Source organism: Falco rusticolus, chromosome 16 (assembly GCF_015220075.1).
Source record: "Falco rusticolus isolate bFalRus1 chromosome 16, bFalRus1.pri, whole genome shotgun sequence".
Lineage (NCBI taxonomy): Eukaryota > Metazoa > Chordata > Aves > Falconiformes > Falconidae > Falco > Falco rusticolus.
The window spans coordinates 4,787,360-4,806,896 of NC_051202.1; the positions used below are offsets into that span (position 1 = coordinate 4,787,360).

General features: G+C 44.8%; 2 protein-coding genes across 8 annotated transcripts in view; both read right to left on the reverse strand.

The window, feature by feature from the left end:
• The window catches only part of KCNJ5 (potassium inwardly rectifying channel subfamily J member 5), a 66,338-nt gene extending 61,543 nt beyond the window's left edge, over window positions 1-4,795 (reverse strand). For both annotated transcript variants that reach the window (XM_037409692.1, XM_037409694.1), the window contains exons 1-3: window positions 3,554-4,795; window positions 3,002-3,179; window positions 977-1,138 (exon numbers count right to left, since the gene is read on the reverse strand). The gene's annotated coding sequence lies outside the window, so the exon portion shown is untranslated. The remainder of the gene's footprint in view (window positions 1-976; window positions 1,139-3,001; window positions 3,180-3,553) is intronic.
• A 91-nt stretch (window positions 4,796-4,886) lies between these two features.
• The window catches only part of FLI1 (Fli-1 proto-oncogene, ETS transcription factor), an 89,374-nt gene continuing 74,723 nt past the window's right edge, over window positions 4,887-19,537 (reverse strand). For 3 of the 6 annotated variants that reach the window (XM_037409687.1, XM_037409686.1, XM_037409688.1), the window contains 4 exons: window positions 11,156-11,221; window positions 9,806-9,868; window positions 8,455-8,502; window positions 4,887-7,464 (listed from right to left, as the gene is read on the reverse strand). In XM_037409687.1, coding sequence (XP_037265584.1) covers window positions 6,935-7,464; window positions 8,455-8,502; window positions 9,806-9,868; window positions 11,156-11,221 — 707 coding nt within the window. In that variant the 3' untranslated portion in view covers window positions 4,887-6,934. The remainder of the gene's footprint in view (window positions 7,465-8,454; window positions 8,503-9,805; window positions 9,869-11,155; window positions 11,222-19,537) is intronic. The other 3 variants (XM_037409689.1, XM_037409691.1, XM_037409690.1) reach the window with 2 other exon arrangements.

Below are 19,537 nucleotides of genomic sequence, written 5' to 3' on the forward strand. Positions count from 1 at the left end.
GGTCTGGGGAGACCTATATTCCTCAGGCAAGGAATTGCTAGGCAGTTCCTTATTCCTGTACTGTAACTTCAGGCAAGTCACTGCTCCCTGCTTTGAGCCTCAGTTTCCCCAAGCTGTTAAAAAAGCAACACCACGGGCCACCTCGGGAAAGCTTTGACTTCCAGCTCCGCGTTAGTTTCGCAACAGTGGCCAAAAGCGCCTGTTCTGCTGAGCCCCCCCTCTGGCCTGGGAACGTTCCTGGCACATTGCAGAGCCTGCAGAAAGGCACGCAAAGGAGCCACCGCCACCGCAGCGGTGTTTGTAAAGCCCTTATATCGCTCCATAGCATCGAGGAGCCCAAACTACGTCCCTTTGTGCTCCCGTGCCAGGAGCTTGGCGACCACCACCAGAGGATGCTCAGCCCGGTAATCCCCACGGGGCTGCCTCCGAACACCGCGAGGGCAGCCCCGCAGCCCCCCCTCCCCCCGCCTTGTGCGGTTTCCACACAGGCCCAGCGCATCCAGCGCGCCCCACGCCGCAGAACCACCGCGGGTGGCGGCCGGGGCGCGACCCCCTCGGCTCGGGGGAGGGACCCCCGAAGGGACCAGCCACCCCCGGCACGGTGCTGGGGGCGGCGGGGGCCGGGAACCCCGCGGCAGGTGCGCCTCGGGGGCGACAGCACGGTCGGGGGTGCCGGGACCCCCGTGCCCGAGGAGCCGGCGGCCCCGCCGCGGGGGAGGGGAGGGGGGCTGCCGGGCGGCTCCAGCAGCCCCGCGCTTCCAGCCACGGAGCTTTAGGGAAAGGTTTAACAACGCCCCCCCCCCAGCAGCACCGACCCTCAACAGAAAGAGAAAAACTCTCAATCGTTTTAACTTCGCGCTGCGGTGTATTCGCTCGAGGGGGGTGGAGAGCCTAAATGTGGGGGGGGTGGGGGTGTCAGGCTGCTGTGGGTGCCACCTGCCCGCAGCAGCAGCAGGGACACGCGTGGCGAACCCACCTCGTGCTCCCGTGGGGGCCGGAGGGGCGCACCGCACCCGTGGGCTGCTGCAGGGAGACCCCTTCGCCGGGGAGGTGAAGGAGATCCAGCAGCAGACTTTACAGCTCCGGGAGGCAGAAAGTAAAGGAAGAGCCAAAGCAAACAACAAGTTTGCAGCAGTTCCTGGAAAGGAAGAAGCAAGGTCTTGTGCTGAGATCGCTGCGCATCAAACCGCCACAGACCCTGGGCCGTGCCTCCTCCTGTAGCAACTGCAGCTTAAAAACAAGAAATCGGGATCTTCACCCCTTGCTGCCTGCTCCTAGGCGAGGAGCAGCCAGGTCCTCCCTGCCGAGAAAACCTCCCCTGCCCCACGCCCTCCCTGCTTCTTTGCTGCAGCTCTTTATGCCGGCCGAGGTGGTTGCCCAGCTGCAACCAGTGCGGGCCACCAGTACCACACCTGCCCGCAGCGAGCCCCGCTCCCTCCCCACCGCCCGGCTGCACCGCTGATGGGGGGACCTGGCGGCGCTGGCCTCCAAACGGCTTTTCTTTCTTCTTTTTTTTTTTAGTGGGCTTGGGTTCGGGGTCTGTTTGCTACTCTTGTAGCCTGAAGACCTGAATTTTGCCAAGGATCCCTAACTCTCCTCTGATAAAATGGAAGCATCTGAGCTTTGCATGCAGGGATTTCTGCATCCGTAGATGAAAAAATCATAACACACAAGCTCAAGTACATGTTACATGTCATTCTGTCCATGACCTTAGTCAGAGGTCTCTTAATTCTTTTCTAATACAATAGCAAACTCTTGAGCTTTATTTGCAATGAGTTTTGCTTTTACAGATGAAAATCATAATATATATGTTTCGCTAGGTATTGTGCAAAAGTATACAAATAGGGTCTTTGAAGTGAATTTATAAACCCCAGCCCCCGACATGCCTCTAGACTACAGCTCTAATTAACACCAAATGCAGCAACACTCAGTTTGATGTGGGAGAACCCAGTTTGTTAGGAAGCGGGCTGAAGTCTAACAAACTAATTTCACAGAGGTCATTAAAAATACTGTATCAGCACAGCAAAGCAGCCTGTAAAAAAAAATCTATTATTGGAGTAGTATAATAAAGTAAAGCTGGCTCCTTTAACCCAGAATTTACAGACCAATGGCTCTTTTCTTGATAGTAGGGGTGGGAAACAGCAGCTGGGTTCATCAGTGCTCTTAATTCAAAACTCCAGGCATGGTCGTTTACTGTCATTGTGGATGGTAAGCATGAGTATGAAATATTGCCAGACAAGTCCAGCTTCACATCAAATATTCACACCAACAGAACCTATGGCAAATTTCCCACGTATTTAACGTCTCGTTGGACTGGAGCATGCTTGTTGGGCAGTGGTATGAGAAATACTTCCTTCTCTTTACTAACGGGAAGGGCTCAGCACGGGGAAATCCCTCTCCCTTGCAATAGTATTAGGTGCGTGTTGGAAATCTGGAGTTGTTTGGAAATTCATCCTCAGGGTTGAAATACAAGTCTTAGGTATATGAAAGCAGTAAGCCACTTGTGTACACAGAGGATGGGTTCTGGCATGCGAGGATTATAGACAGGAGTAATCTCAGGTGCTTGACACTAGAAGGATTTGGCATCTCCTCATTTAAGGCACCTAACGAGTGTTTAAGTTGGGAGCTCCATCCTCTAGGCTTTAAGCCGTAGTGGGGATAAAAAGCCCTCTTCAAAATATGGTTAAAAGCAGGTTCTAAACCTGTTGTCTGTAGTTAAGCAGCAAGAATATCTTCTTGTTCTCCCCCTCTCTGACAGACAGAGACTGAGGCAGGAACATCTCAAATAGGGAAAAACATCACAAAGGTCCCAGCTAAAGGAGCTGGAACTCTGATTCTACTTAATATACAAGTTGCAATATCTACTTACAGAAGGTGAAATGTAAAGCTAATTCTAGTTCGGCGTATTTAAGCTAGAACCCATTCAGTGTTTTTGGAGTTAGGGAGCAGAACAGAAGTACTGGGTGAATACTAGATCGCTAGAAATAAATAGCTAAATTACCACTGATTTCAATGGGAGCTGGGTTTCCTGATGAGGTCTGAATTCTGAACTTCGCAGCAGAGAAGATGTTCTGCTATCCCTGTTGACTCACAGCTCACGACCATGTGATCCCAACCATCTGTTTGGTAAACTTTCTGATTAAAGCCTGAAATACTTGAATCTCATCTGCCTTGTCCTCCTGGGAAAAGCAAAAAGTAGCATTAGTACTGTCAAGTTCCTTGTTTATTTTCTTGCAGTGTGTCCCAGAAGCTGGAAATCCCCCAGTTATCACCCCCAGAGCTTCCAACATGACAAAGTTAGGCTGATATTGGGGGTTACAAATGGGCTACTCCGATTTGTATGTTATTACTTGTTCTTTACCCGAGGACTGTAAATTATTAAGATCTTACGAAAAGGCTAAAGGTGCCTGCAAAGTCCCTCGCCAGTCTGAGGTGCCTGGCATACTGTTATGAGACCTCTTTATTCCACAGAAATGCAGCCTGCAGTGGGCAGCAAACTCTATCTAAAGCTAAATATTAGCACAGACTAGCAAAGGTTAATATCAGCAAGTACCCTGAAGAGAAGGACAAAAGGAGGCAGAAAGGACCTGAGCTGTGGATGCCGCTGATCACCTTCCATCTCAGTCTGGGCTCCTCTGAGATGTTGCAAGTTGGACAGCCAGAAACAGATGCTTCTTAAATTGTTGGTTGTTTTCCAAAGTCTTTTTTTCACCAAGGATCCTGCTGGTCAAATTTTGCTATCAAAGACATCTTTGCACTCTGATAACCTTCATATTCTGCCTTTAGATGTTTTTGTGCAATCTCAGCCTTCAGATTTTCCTATTACTGGCAACCGGGCAGGCACACTGTATTAAAAGAAAATACTTGATATTTCTATTGATAATGCATAGCCAGAATGAATCTGGATAATGCTAAAGTGAAAAACAATAGAGATAAGCAACAAAACACTCACTCTTATGACTAAATTGAGCGACTGCGGTTAAATACACAAAAGGAACAGCTCTGCGGTGGTTGAACACACTAACATCGCTCTTTTTCAGAGCGCAGGCTCGCTAATCAAGCCAGTGGAAGCTATTGTACCAGAACCTTAGCAACAAACGGTTGTGCGCGGAGGAAGGAAATGGTGTACTTGTGCAGTTATGTATTTCTAAGGGTTTATCAAATCGGCAGAAATATCAAGCTATCTCTCAGGACCACCATGTGTCTGCAAAAATACAGGAAGTGCCTTTGCCTGACCTTTATACACAATCAGAAGATTCCTTGGCAGTGCTTGTTTTTGCAGCCTCTTACTCCGTCTCAGGAATGCTTTGGAGCACTGGCTTTCCCTGGGGTTTGGGAATAGGTGAGAAACATGAGCAGGCAAGCAGGCTGGTAATACATACAGCATTGTACATATACATTCTGTCAGACTCCTTGAGCACCCCGAAGAGCAAACGGACCGAGATGACTGTTAGGTCAGTCATGGCTCTTGCGGGGAGGCTGTGTGTCCTGGCACTCGGCACAGTGCTGCGAGCCCATCACCGGGGCACCCGGCCAGGGTCTGCTCCCAGCTCTGCCACCGGCCTCAGGCGGGACACGTCACCTCCTCCAGCTCTGGCTGCTCTGCCACTTTCTCTCTCTCTCTCTCTCTTTCCATGGACAAAAGATGGAGCCTAGGTTTCTGATTTAGACACTTCAATAACTAAATTGGGTATGATAAATACTGGCTCCAGAGACAGAAATTTTCTGGAATAAGAGGTTGATATTGTTTTGTAGTGATAAGGATTGATTGCCACTACTATGGAGCTGCTTTGTTTTCCTTTTTAGCTAAATCAAATTTAGAGGCAAAGTTCATGCTTTATCTGAAGGTATGAGAGGGGAGGGAGAGAGTGGGACAATATGATGCCTTAGAGAAGAAAACCACCATTTATTTTGTCACATCTTTTTACATCATCCTCTTCTTACAACAGTTTCATTGTAACACTTAATACATTTTTTAAAAAAACCAAGATAGCTTGCAAAATTATATATATTTTAATATCCAAAAAGTACATTGCATATATATAGTAGCAAAAGCCCCACTTCCATGGGTAATTTCTTCATACTTAAATTTTGCGATTATTGCAGTAACATTACTTATAAACATCCCGAAAGCACTAAGACCTAAACTGGTTAGCTTGATCTTATTTCTCCATTTTGTTAAATAATGGCATCAGTGCTTCTGTTTAAAGTTATGAGCAGACTATAATGTTCTGGTTTCAGGCGCTCATCCTGCAATCAGATGCACATGGACCAAATCTTGCACCCACGCAGAGTCCCAGAGGTTATGTCTAGACTAGATATTTGTGATCCTGTTAATTGGTTGCCGGTTAATACAAGTTAGCTAATAGCTTGTACATGTAAGTCTCACACACACACACACACACAGACATCTGTTCTAAAACACAAATGCTTGTGTTTTACCCTTCTGTTTATGGCACCAAACCACCATTTGTGGATCATCAAATTAACATGTGCAAAATCAGAGAAGGCTGAGAATTTTTGGATGTTTAGAATTTCAATGAAAACCCCTAGCGAAAATTTTCGCAAAGATATTGCAAGAAGTAGTTGATAATTTTAGCTATGAAGTGGTTAAGATCTTTCCAAAGTTCAAGATTTTGGTGATAAATATAACAAAATATTTAAATATTTCCTTTAAAATGCTGGTGCATGTTTTCAATCAGCTTCAATGCAAACATGTTAGCTAAGTGGAGTTAATTTGCAGACTACTATGACAGAGTAATACAAGAAAACACTACTCTAGACAAACCCAGGGAAATCTGGAAGGTGTCTGGCTACTTTGGGGGTCAATTATGGATCCAATTGCAGGATCCAGGCTATCTCCAACAGATACATTACTCATGTCTTATTTTTTATTATTTTTTTTTTTAGCAAAAAGTACAAAGCCCAAATGTACAGATTGAAAAGATGTACAAATTACATTAAAAACAAAACAAAACAAAACAAAAACAACCCACAAACAACTGAGCTGATAGTAAAAAACAAACCTGCATTTGTGACCGAGGTCAACTCGTTTTAATTAATCTTTCTTTTAAAACTGTGAGATATAGGGAAAAATAACTCTGCATAATTTATACAGTAATTTGCCTTCTGATTTGTTGACCCTTTGGATGACGGTCTGACAAACGCACAGCGTTCGCGAATCGGTACGTGTAGCGATCCCTAAGGCTCTGGCAGAGCTCAGGGGCCTGCTGTCATTTAGTTTACTTCACTTTTGCTTTCAAGGAATGTCTGTGCTTGACATTTTGTTCTGGTTTCTGATGTCTCTGGAGTTAATACACAGTCTACTGAAGTTGTACACTCTAGAAAAGTTCCTTCAATGCCCTTTACTTCTTAGAATATACATGTACATATATATATATGAATATATATATATTTAATTTCCAGTTGGGTGAAAATCCTCATCTGCCTTAAAGCTAAGATTCCAGTTGCGGTCCCCTGCAGCCCAATGTCCTCCGCTTAATGGTCAAATTGCCCACCCTCTCCACAGTGAGAAAAAACCCCATGTAGTCATATTTTCCTACGACCCACAGTTGGATCTATGTCTTGTCAACAGCCTTTGAATCCTTAAAAATTTCTCTCATCAAAAAGCTAATAATCATTCCAGGTAATGGTGAACAATCTTCATAGTCAATTCCTACAGAGGACATAAGCGTTAAAAACCAAAGAAAATGCAGAGTACTGGCCCAAAGAAGCATCCATCTCTCAGTTCAAGACACAAGAGGCAAAGTTACAAAAGTAAAAGGTTTGATCCAGTAATAACCAATATCCAGTTTTAATTCTTCCCCAGAAAGGCCACAATTATCCATTAGGGTCCCCCAAAAAACCACAAAAATCCCAGAAGTAAAGAAAAAGTCCAACCAGATTGATAAAGGCCACTTGAAGATAAAAGCATCTAGTAATAGCTGCCCAAGTGTGGTGATACATGGGCATTGGGATGGCGAGGGACATTGGGGTTTGGATAAATGCTTCCTGCAGGGGAGGTCCAATAAGGTGAGGCTGCTCCAAAGAAACTGGATGATGTGACAGGCATAGAAGAAGGGTGCGGGGGTACAAAGTTCACCTTCTGCTGATGGGCATGGTAAGACGGCATGTAGGAGAGATCTGATGGATACTTGTACATTGATGATTCAGTGGGATGAGGCTGAAGAGCCTGGGCAATGCCATGAAAGTCAAATTTGTAGGCATACCTTTTGCCATGCACTTTGGTCATAATGTTCTTATCGTAGTAGTATCGGAGGGCTCGGCTCAGCTTGTCGTAATTCATGTTGGGCTTGCTTTTGCGTTCTCCCCAGCGCCGTGCCACTTCATCAGGGTCCGTCATCTTGAATTCCCCATTGGTCCCTTCCCATGTGATACAGCTGGCGTTGGAACTGTCTGACAGCAACTCGAGAAGGAACTGCCACAGTTGGATCTGCCCGCTCCCTGCGAGAAGCAAGCCAAAGAGGAAAGGAAATGACATTGTGTTTCCTGCTTAAAAGCAAAGACAAAGGCAGGAAACAGAAGGACTATCTCGATCTTTACTGGGAACTGCTCCTTCAAGCCTTAGAAAGTCTTACGTAGGAATGGATAAACTGTTCCCAGCAAACAAGTTAGTCAACCCTTTGTTCTGTTCATGAGTTTGAGGTCAGATTAGATTTCATAATGGTCGCCTTTGGCCTTAAAATCTTCGGGCTATTCATAAACAGCTTTTTTTCCGAGCATAGTGTTCCGCAAAATTTTTCACTGAATACTTAACACAGTATATTTCAACTCTCAACTGCTTACTGTTTACCATGAATATTGTTTTGGATACCTACAGTTTTCTTTCCAGTTGCTGATCCGAGTTACATAAGATTATTTGTTCCCCAGACTAGATGACTCCTATTTTATTCGGTACAGTTATACTCGTAGTAAAGAGCCTTATGAGGACGTTACCTTACAAGCATTCAATGTATACAAGTTTGTTTAGTTTAAGCAAGATTTACTCCAGGTTTTACTTCCCAAGACAAGGATTGTTTTCTGCAGATGACATGCTAGGGACAGTTACGGTGTGGTGACTTTCAGAGACGTTTTGTGCCTTCCATTCAGCTAATCTGTAGCAGACAGTGAAAAACTAACCTGTCCTGCAAATCTGAGGGACCAGCATTTAAATTCCCCATACAGCTCCTCTTAAGGAACGCTGGTTTGGGGTAAGAACATTCAAGATGGTGATTTTGTCTTGACAGAGATAATGTTGTACCACTTTCCTCACTTTTCTGCAGGGATTTATGCAAAAGCACTCATAAGAGCACAGCTGCTAAGGTCAACGGCTCTTACAGCCTACCCCACTGGCAGAAGACAACAGCTACACATCCCGTACAGGCTGGAGCAGTAGATCACAGGGAAAGCTAACCCCTTCGACAATGGTGGTCTGAAATTTAAAGATGAACTCACCTGGATTGGCAAGACGGCTACTAGTGGGCCCCAGGATCTGATAGGGATCTAAAAAAAAAAAAACAAACACCAACAAAAGCGATTTAAAAAAAAGTTTCATTAAAAAGAAACAAGAGTTCGTTACTATTTATTCTGGAAACCAGTTCAAATTTTCAGTTTCTTTCTTTACTCTCACTGCCTCTTCACCTAGGGCCTGGAACAGGCCTGATGTGTTCCTTATTTCTTATTTTAGCAAACGACCACCCATTATTTATGGAATCCAAAATGGCACAGTGTTTCTGGCATTGGTTTCAGACCTGCCTGCTTTCAAAGACTGTAATCTCTTTGGACATACCCTATGCTGACGTGTCAACTAGAAAACATGAAACATGAAAAGCAAAAGTGTGGGACAGTGGAACAGTAATGAATCAGGAGCAAATATATTCCTCCTAATAAAAAGAGCTGGACTGTAAATGAGATTTTCAAATTCACTTGTTAGCAGTTGAGTTTGCTTCCCTCTGAGGTCAATGAAATGTTCACCCAGCTCTCCCCTACTGAAGCAAACAGAGCACTAGAGAAAGGAGAGTAAAAGGAGTTTGGTCACTGGCTCAAATGAAGCTGAGTGTTCCTTGAAAACCCCACAGTGCATTTATTAGGAATGAATTCCTTCCCTTTTTGTGGGGCCTCCTCAGCCCTAATCTCTACACTTCTCCTTTGCTTCTCTCTGGGTTTGGTGATTTGGATCTATAGCATTTGCTCGTGGATTGAATTGATGCCAAAAGGACCAACCCCCTAAAAAAATAAAGGGGATAGAAAGCAGCTGTGCAAAGCAGAGAAGGTGGTATTTAGCTTTTCAAAGGCCCCTTGGGAAACTAGCAGGAAACACCACTGCTTGCTGCCCAACAGGGTTTGCTTTTCTTATTTGGTTTTCTTTGACGCAGGAGAAGCCCTGTCGATTCTGTTTGGAGATACTTCCATTGAATGTTGCTGCAGCAGAGGTGAAGAGGTAACGAGCAGACACTGCACCGCTGCAGCATAAACTGTTCCGTGCCCCTAGCTGCTTCACGACCTATTACACGGCATGTCATGATGCTTCAAAAGAGATGCAACCGATGCTTGGCACTGCACGTGACTCAGCTGAAACGAGGATGTTCCTTTTGAATGGGGAAGGACAATGCAGTAAAATAGAAACAGTTTGGACCAATTGCTGTCACTGCTCTGTCACAGTTGACTCATTATTCTAAGACTTCCCTGTAAGGCTCTGCCTGTTTGTCCTGTGCCCACGGTTGGTGCTGCTTGACACATTTATTCACCCAATCTAGTACAAATCTAATGACTTAGCAGATGCAGTGGGAACAAAATCAACCATTACCTGGCTGGGGCCGTTGCTGTTCTGTTGTCTTATTCACATTTTGCGTCCCTGCAACAGGAGGGCCTGTAAAGACACAGAAAGATCTTATATGTACTAGAAGAGAAGAGGAGGAATGAACAGAACAGGGCAAGTACAAGACACATTGAACAGGAATAAGAGTGGCTGCAATGGGAAAAGTTTTCTAATCCTAAGAGCTGATATTTTTGAATTTGCACCACAAAACTAAGAGATTTCACTAGAAATTAAAAATCTCACTGTACAAAGAAGGTATGGAGATGAGGAAAGAAAAATATTATGTAGATACTTTATTAATTTTCTGTCTTTTATCGCAACTAAACCTTTACTCTAGTTCACATCCATGTTTTGAATAGAAAATGGGATTTTTTAAAATGTATAAATGCTGACCTTTTCCCATGTTGGAACTTCTTTCCATATTTATTGGAAATGCAAATTCTTTTTTAAAGCAACCTTTTTATGCAAAAACTTTTGGGTTTATCAAATCAAACATTTTGTTGAAAACATCACTGCCGTTTCTATAAATCACTTCAACGTTAGCATCTGTTCCTCCTCTTCAGAGCATTTCTCATAACAGAAAATCGTAACTCAAAGAGTCTTCACATTTAGCATGTGCGTAGCTCAGAAAGCTGAAAAGCAAAGGAAGTACAATCTGACAGCCAGGTTCTGCCGCATTTACTTGCATCCACTAGTATCTTGTTGAGAGTCAAATGTGCCCATCTTGCACTGCTGCACAGGGATGAGCCCCAACAGTGGAAGCAGAGGAGAGTGTGGCTCAGTATCAGCTGGTTATGTTAGCTGGAATACAGCCTTTAGGGACAGGGGATTGGTATTTCTAATGACATGTCACCCAGAGTGTACTTGGAATTCAAGGACACTATAAAACTAGTAAGAAACAAGAACAGTTGCACGAGTAGGGCTCACACAGTAGGGATGCTATCTGCCTGCTGGACTTTGTGTAGAATCTTACTTTCTGAAAAGTAGCATGAAATTCTCAGAATCTGCCCAAGCTGTCTGTATCTGTGCCTAGAAACCTTACAGCAGACTACAAGCAGGTGGCTGACACGTCCAGAGGATCTGCTCCTGGCCCCGTAATCAAATCCTGGAAGTATTAGAGGTTCGTGCTATCATTTTCAATACACGATTCAATAATAAAAATATTTCTGTCACTTGCTATTTCTTTTCATAACATAATTCTAGCTCTTATCTTACTGACTGTCCCCAATCTTCTGCCCTTCTGATGCTCATAATACAAGCCAGCCATGCCCGTCTTTTCCCACAGTCTCGTTTTGATCTTCCATCACAGAATTTGTGATTCCCATTGGGACAACTTACTTTTGGTGAGGCCAGAATTCATATTACTGCCCCATCCTGTTCTCCTGACTGCATCATAGGAAGGATCTAATGACAAAAGACAACAGGCACAGAGGGGTTGAAATCAACTCTTCCCACAAAAAAAAAAACCAACAAACCTCTTGCAAGAATCTAGCTTCGTATCTTGGTCCCGACTAGCTTGGTATTATGCAGACCTATTATTTTTCCTCTCCCACATCACCTACGCTCCCTTGGCCCTCTCACAAAAGCAACAGGGTGTAAATACAGTGGTTGGGACTAGCTGTTTGGGCAATACTCAAGCCTGACACATTCTGATCATGAAGTATAGTCATTGCGCTCAATGGAGTTTAATGTGCGACTCATCCCAGCCAAAAGGAGACCCCCTTTCTCTTATCCCTAGATGACAGAAGACCATGGGCAGAAAAGGAGGATGAGGTGAACCTTTTTGTTATTTCACAGAAAACAAATGGTGACTTTAAAAGCCAGGGAGACCAAGGACTTGCCATGCAGAATAAGGAAGCTATTTTAACGAGGGCAGAAAGGGGAAAAAGCCTCCTCTCAAGCGAAATTCAAAATGCCTCTCTGACCATGCTGCTGGAAAGGAGTGAGCACTGCCTGGAGCCCCGTTGGGCTGCACAGCACAGCGGGGCTTTGCAGCTCCCTGTGGAAACATCCCAGGCACTTGCACATTCCTCCCGGCGCTGGGAAAGCCGCTGCAGCTTTGAAATTACAGCCTTCTAGTTATTGGCATGAAAAGGAAAACAGAGAAGGGATGGGAGAGGGAAGGGGAGGGGAAGAGAGGGAGAGAAAGAGGAGGAGGAGGGAAGAGCAGGGAATGGGGGAAAATAGAGCTCATGTAATCTGCTCTTTTTATTTTTATTTTACTTATTTGTTTTTTCCTTTTTTACTAGAAACCACAAACCCCACTGCAAATAGATCAGACTGAAAAACAAACCGCTATGGTTTCAGCCTGGTACAAAGATTGTGACGGGACATCTCTGGAAGATGGAGGCAACAGGTCCAGCCATGCTGTGCCCAGAAGGGAATCTTGTGCCCGCTCCCATGGCTGGGCAAGGAGCAGCAGGGCTAGAAACTGTGCTGCAGCCTGCTGCTGCCACCAGGGAACTTCATCCCCAAGCTCAGTCCTCAGCAGTTCTCATTGTAAATTTGCACGGGTGGCATTTTCCTTGCTGGAAAGCTGTCAGGCAAATCTTAACTTCATCTGAGTGCACCCGGAGCTTGGGCTGCTGCTCTGTCAGTGACTGAAATCAAGAGAGCAGAGATGAGGTCCGAAGTAACCACTGGCTTTTCCCATGTCCTCTTTGCAGCCAGTCTCTGACTTTCATTTCTCCCCTGGGATGTCCTTCACAAGTATTACAACTAGAGCTATTACAGCAATGTTTTGGAAAATATTTTGAGAAAAAAACCAGCAGAGTTCTGCATTGAAAGAGAAAGGCTAAGCCTCAAAAATTTCCACTGATTGAGCTGCTAATGTACATTTTGGTGAGCTCAATCAGAAACTGTATGCCATTACGTCATTTTAATGGCAATGTCACCTACATGGTGATCCTGTTAAAAAGAAAGGTAACAATTAATTTTCCAACAAAAAAAAATTACTTTTACATGGGGGAAAAAATTCCTTTCCAAAAAGTAGCAAACTTATTGAAAATTTTCAGTTTTCTCTGATTCTTTTGGGTCAGATAATTGACCAAAATGAGTCAACTGCTGCATCTTGGTTGATTCAGATGCATCAGCATGTTTTGAGTAAATAAATAGGCCATCATCTGGGTAGATGATCCTCCTTCAGATGGGGAAACTTTGTCACAGAGTAGGAGCCTCCTTTGCTTACAGTGTAAAATGCATCTCCTGAGGGGTTTTTTTGAACCAGTAAGTGGCAATATTACAATCAGATGTGCTGACCAGGTGTGTATTGCTACAGCTGCTTGGACTTTACAGGATCAAGGCTTGGTTCTCCAGATAAGTCTGGCTAAGTCTCGTCAAAATTAACATTCAAAACCTGTCTGAATGGGTGTCCTTGTAGCATAGGTTTTAGGAAGTAAAATGTCACCTTGGAAGGATGGTGCACCTGTGTCTCAGCCCAGGTTTAATCCAGGTTTCGAGTGCCTCAGATGAGTCACTTTGCTTCAGTTTTCCCTTTTATACTATGGATTATGGAGTAAAGTGTGGGCAGATATAGGGGCTGCCATACTTGTATCGTTAGGGTGAGACTTAGCTCCAAGCATGACTTTGCAATGGTAAGAAGGGTTAAATATGATAGTTAGCAATATAGGCTAACTGTTGGTATTGAAACAATACTGCAAGTTTCCAACTCGTTCTCTTCCTCTCCAAAAAAAAAAAAAAAAAGGCCAAATCCACTAAGCTATTTTTGTTTTGTTTTCACAAAAATCCGTGCAACGTGAAAGAACCACACCAGCCCTCCCAGCTTCCAGGCCCAGACTCTAAAGCTGAACGTGTTTAAAACAAAATGGAAAAGGCAGAGCCAGGGAACCTATCCAGAGACTCGAGTTTCTGCAAAAACAATATCGTTCCCGGGACCTGACGCCCAGTGGCTCAAACAGATCCTACAGAACTCCAGCCAGACAGTTAGTTACACAGAGGGTCTTATCTGTCATTAAAACCACTTGGATTTTACACCAAAACTTGCTGCGCTATGGAAAGTCAATTAAAAGACTTGGATCGAGGTCATCTTCTGGTGTAAATCAGCAAAGAGCTATAATGAAGTTAGGGGCAAATTTATACTAACTAAGGATCGGGTCCCCAAGTCTGTTTTAGTCTTAAAAGGCCCAGTGGAACAACAGTCCTATGACAAATGTGTGTTCAATACAAAATGGAATTACAGAGCAGAAAATAAATCATAGATGCTTTCAAGAAATGTCATTCTGCAGCTGTCTGGTTTATGTCCAGAAATTCCCCAGAATGAATGCATACTCTATTATAAGTAAGGTAAAGGATATTAATAATGCTTTGCACTTTCACAGCACCTTTCAACTAAGGATCTCACAGCTTTGCAAACATTCACACTCACAGCGCGCCTGGGAAGAAGCTTAAATATAATTTTATTTATTTACATGCATAAATGCACTTTCCTCAGGCTTTAGCTGCCTTTTCCAGATGAACTGGCTTTCCCAGAAATCAGGCTGTGTGGAAGAGATTGCACAGCATTGGTCTCTGGACCCTTTCTAACCTTGGTTTATACTTTCTCACCCCAAATCTCCCTCGGCTCCTACCCCACCACGCTCTGTGCCATTCGAAATTCTCATCCTCTGCTGTGCAACTCCCCTTTCAAAATCCATTGATTCCTCTGGAATTAAATGTAAACCAGAAAAAACACAGTCGTGAAACAGCCTGCTAGGCTATACAGAAGACTGAGAAAAGGCTTAGAACATGGCAAAATTGGCAAGATCAAGATAGGGCATTAGGTAGGCTGTCCTGTAAAGTTCAAGAAATGAGCTAAATTATGCAAACCCCTGCAGTTTCTTATCAGACTCTGGTGCAAAAAAGGAAGGAGATGTGGGGAAGAAACTGAGCAGTGTGTCCCAGGGATCCCCTGGCTGAGGCTGTGGGCCATGGAGGAGGAGGGCAGCTGCACGTTGTGCTCTGCAAGCACAGGAGGTATGGCATCGCAGTAGGGAAATAAGGCAGGCTCCACCGAACCACCAGCCTGCCTCTACAGCCAGCCCCTCCTCATCTCACACCTTGAGTGCTGCTTCGGTCCCGTTCCCCATACCTCTGGGTCACATTTAGTCTGAACACACTAATAGGCTCCAATATTGCTGGGGGCAGATGGGCAGACAGGCACAGACTCCCTTCCCTAGGAACCCGGGCTTAAAATCCCCAGGTGGAGTTCCGCACCACAGCGAGGACGATCCCAGACGCCTGGCAGTCCTTCCAGTCCAATGAACAAGCCGTTAGGGAGTCGGAGTTTAAGATATGATGCATTAGAGAGCAAACCCTCTCCGATAAGCCTTTAAAAGTTCTTTAAAAATTGTAAAAGAACCCAGTGCTTTGTAAATGTGAGAGCTTGGGACGGAGGGGAGAAGCAAAGGGGGACATTTCAACTGAACAATAGGCTCACAGTCCCTGCGCTTCCTGAGCTGCTCGCTGAGTGCTGACAGCCCCTTCATCCTGCTCTCGCCATAGGAGCTTTTTCAGTCAAACCAGATTCAGGCACTATTTTGTCCTACCAGCCTTGATAAGGCTTTCCAGGAGAACAATGGGCACTGGGCTGGTAATATCCTCATACAGTGGGGCCGAGTCATTTATGAACTAAATGCTTTATAGGCACTATAGGGGAATTTTATTTGAAATGCCAGCTATGCTGGCATAGCTCCCTTAATTGCAAGCAAGGCTGGGAAGGAATAGGATGGCATATTCATCATGTCATGGCATCACTGGCAGCAGCAACAGCTCTTTCCCAGCCAGGTACTGTCTGCTTTATGAACTGCTGGGGCTCACTGTCAAGGTACAGAGTGGCTGGTCTGAACATTAGCTCCTGCTGGCAGACCCGTGGGCAGTGTCATGCCTGGGTTAACACGATGGCCATGGGACTGCATGTCCAAATTGAAGAGAGTCATGAAACGTAACACCATATGTAACACAGGAGCATCCAGATGCTGAGCTCTGCCTGAGCAAATGCTATCCCCATCGCATTTCCCTTGTGAGAGGGGCCCTGTCGCAGAGCTGAGCATGGCTTGGAACCACCCAAGAAGCTCTCATCCCCTGAGATGGGATTTCTTCCTAAAGCCAACTTTTGTAGATGTCTGGAGAAATTCATGTGCAGCAAACTTGTGGAGGCACCTAGATTCCCCAGCGTGGTAGGTGCAAAGCAATAGAAATTGCCCATCAACCTCTGCCTACTGGAGCTGATACCTGCAAGGAGATGAGGCAGCCAGAGGATGGAAAGTGGCTTGTTCTAAGTCATACAGACAGAGCCAAGAAGAATATAAAGGTAAGTTTCCCAAGTCTCAGTGAATTGTCTGTCTGCTTACTAACACTGCCTCCGTTTCCCTTTGAAACACACTGGCAGCCTCTGACCAAGTCTGTCTTGCTGACTTAGATGGATAATAACAGTAATGACTGGAGTCATTTAGCCATCGTCTATTGTATTCCTCACCACAGCATCTTGAGGTTCTTTCCAAAAAAGGTTGAATGACTCCAGTTCACTGGATGGAAAAAAAGCCCAGACCAGAAATACAGGAGGACCTTCTGCTGAACACCCTGTCTGATTCGGTTAGGGAGCACAGGCACTACATTTCCAGGCAGGACTTGGCCTTACAGGTTTCAATGAAACAAATCAGGGGAAGGGGAAGGCTACAAATGTGAAGCGGGCTATCGGACCCACAGGGTTCTCCATGCAGAACACAGTCTGATTTTTGCAATGAGTCCTTCTACTTCAGTAGGAAGAAATTATCCTGGCTTGGTGGCTGGAATTTAAATTAGCTTCTCTAAATGGGGAAAGCAGAACCAGGTGTCCTAGGGGATCCAGACTTGTGATTAACCTAAGTGGTCACTTGGGGTCTATTTTGCGGCAACTACTTTATAGGGAAAGAGAGAAAGGAGGGCATAGGACCTCACTGCTTTTCCTCCCAAAGTGAAGTTGTGTGTGGTGGCACTATTCTGGTATCTTGGAAAAGTCCCAATGTAGGTGCATGGGAACAAAAAACACTGCTGCTTGCAAACCAAACATGTAAGCAAGTTGTGCCAAGCTGCTGAGCATCCAGCCCTCACACTCCCGTCATTTAACCTCCTGGAGATCGCATTGAAGAGGTGGGGCTGTGTTTAAAGCCAGTTGGAGAGAAGAAACCTAGACTGTGGGTTTCTGGAGGGGCAAGGAAGCCAAAAACACCTCCAGCTCCTCCTAGAAACATTAGACGCATTGTTTTAAATGATGGCAGCAAACATAAAAGTTGTAGAGCCTGTAAGGTTCTTCCCAGGCCCACTCTGGCTCTAAGTACTAAATGCTCAGTACATATGGTGCAAAACCTCACAATGTCAGCAGCAAGAGATTTGCTTAGATACAGTTTTTCTTAGCACAAAGCCGTGAAGACTCTGGATGTTTGTCTGTAGGAGGTTTGACAGTGTGTGGCAGAGACGGTGGAATGGGACTAGAAAACAGAACAGAGTATAAGGAGTCCTCTGGCCTTTTCACATGGCTGCAAGAGGTTCATGCAAGTTGGCAATTAGCTTCCCAAGTTTAGCCCCATGGCACACACCCAGGTACAAGTTACATGTGTGTCATAACTGCGTACACTGAGGCCTCAAAATCTCACCCACAGTATCATTTGCTTTGCAATTAAGTACTTTTCAATTTACTGTTTCTGCTAATTAAAACAATTACTTAGCACGTATGGCATATGTCATGCTGTATGTCATTCACAGCCAGTATTACGATGACTGTTCTCAGGATTACATAAGACTTTCCAGTGCCGTCAAGCACAAAACTCATTTGTTTCTGCTTCAAGACCACAATGTCCTGCTCCTTGTGCTAAAGAATCACCAGTAAGGGATCATACATGGAATTAAGTAATCCTAAGTCTCTCCACTAAGAGGAAGCAACTATTCTGCGTTATCAGGCTACTTGATTATTTCACAATTTAAAAAAAAAAAAAACACTATTATCAAACATCTCTATATTGCTATTAACCTATTTTAAGAAACCAACATGGAGACCAAAGCCCAGGCTTGGAACAACATTGGGGTTTGACCTGAAGTCAACTCAAACCAAGCGGGAGGGGACTGACTGCTGGATTTACGTCACAAATCTGTTGCAGAGCATGGACGTGAAGAACAGGTTTAACTTGGGAAGTCTCTGAAAGTAGCTGAGAGCCCAGTTATTAAGCATTACTATCCTTATAGACATATAGATCAGAGCAGTCAAACATTTCCAACTTATAGATCAGAGCAGTCAAACATTTCCAACTTAACTCCTATTCTAGATCCAATGTTGGATTAAAGTACTGTGGCTGAAGCCTGTTTACTTCCAGCATCAGACAGGTCCTGGAGCTTAACATGGCACATGCCAGAACTAGGATTCAGGATTTTTGAAGGGGACTTATTCAGCTTGTACAGACAGGGTCACGCTTAGGGTAGTCTTTTCTGAAGCAGGTCACTTCAGCTTCAGATCTGCGATCCCTCTCCCTCATTAGAGTTAGGCTGCAGGGTGACATGAAGGAGCTCCTACACAACACAGCTCGAGCCTGGAGCTCTGCTCACCCGCTCAGAGGAGGGCTCTGGCCTCCAAAATGTGGAGTCACTCCCTGTTTGCTTTAAGCCATAGGTGACAGCCCCCAGTTGTGCAAGTGTGGCTAGAAAAACATCCCAGAGCCATGCAGCGGTGGAACTTCCTGATTCACGTCTGAGTTACCCTGTGCAACGCTTACAAAGACACATTATGAAGAAAAGGAGGAAGTAATGAGAATTTTTGTTGTTGTTGTTGCTTTTTTTGATAGCAGCAGCAGAAGTCCCAATGCACAGTTCATGAAGACTGTAGTATGTGTCCTAAGAATCCCTCCCAGAGCCAGCTTTGAAAAGCAGTCACTTTCTAGCCAACATACATGTTACTGAGCTACGCAGGACTGCAGACACAAACAGCCACATGCAGACAGGCACGCTACTGAGCAAAAACAGACACACAATTGCATATTCTGGAAGGCACATTTCTGAGCGCCCTTAGCACACGTATGTACACATTCATCCAAAACACATATACAAGTGTGCATAAATACACAGACAGCACGGTGTGTATTTTACCTGCCAGCACACAGGGGGTAAAACCAAACAGTTAACGTGCTTGCAGTTTGCACTTACTGAAAAATGCAGAAGTAAAGAAAAAGAAATGCATATTCATGGGGAAAAAAGCTAGACGCAGCAATATGAACATAAGAGAAAAGGGAAGGGAAGACACACACATGCGCAGACATTGCAGCAAGCATTTTTACAGCATTTAACTCGTTATCAGGGAAAAAATTTACTCTTGTCTTAGGAAACAGCCAAAGCGCTTCCAAGAGCTTTTCACTGAAGGGACTGCACCCCAGCAAACGTGTAACCCCCCATGCATGTGCAATAACATAGCTTGCAGTGCACCCTAGGCAAAAAAATAATAGCTCTTTTGCTGGGAGAAAAGGAAGGATAATGGTTACTTAGAAAGTGCTCCAGACAAGCTGTCAGGTTGAATTCAGAGAACTGGAGTCTACTCTGGGACAGCGCTGGCTCAGGGTGATCCCTTGTGAGTTGGGTTTCCTGCCTGCTACAGCTTAAAGACAACGATTCTTTGTTTCCAGTTTTTCTGGTGAAAAAACACACGCCTGCCTCTGAAGAGGGTCAGGGAGAAAGCAGACAAAACACTAACTCTGGAATTTCAAA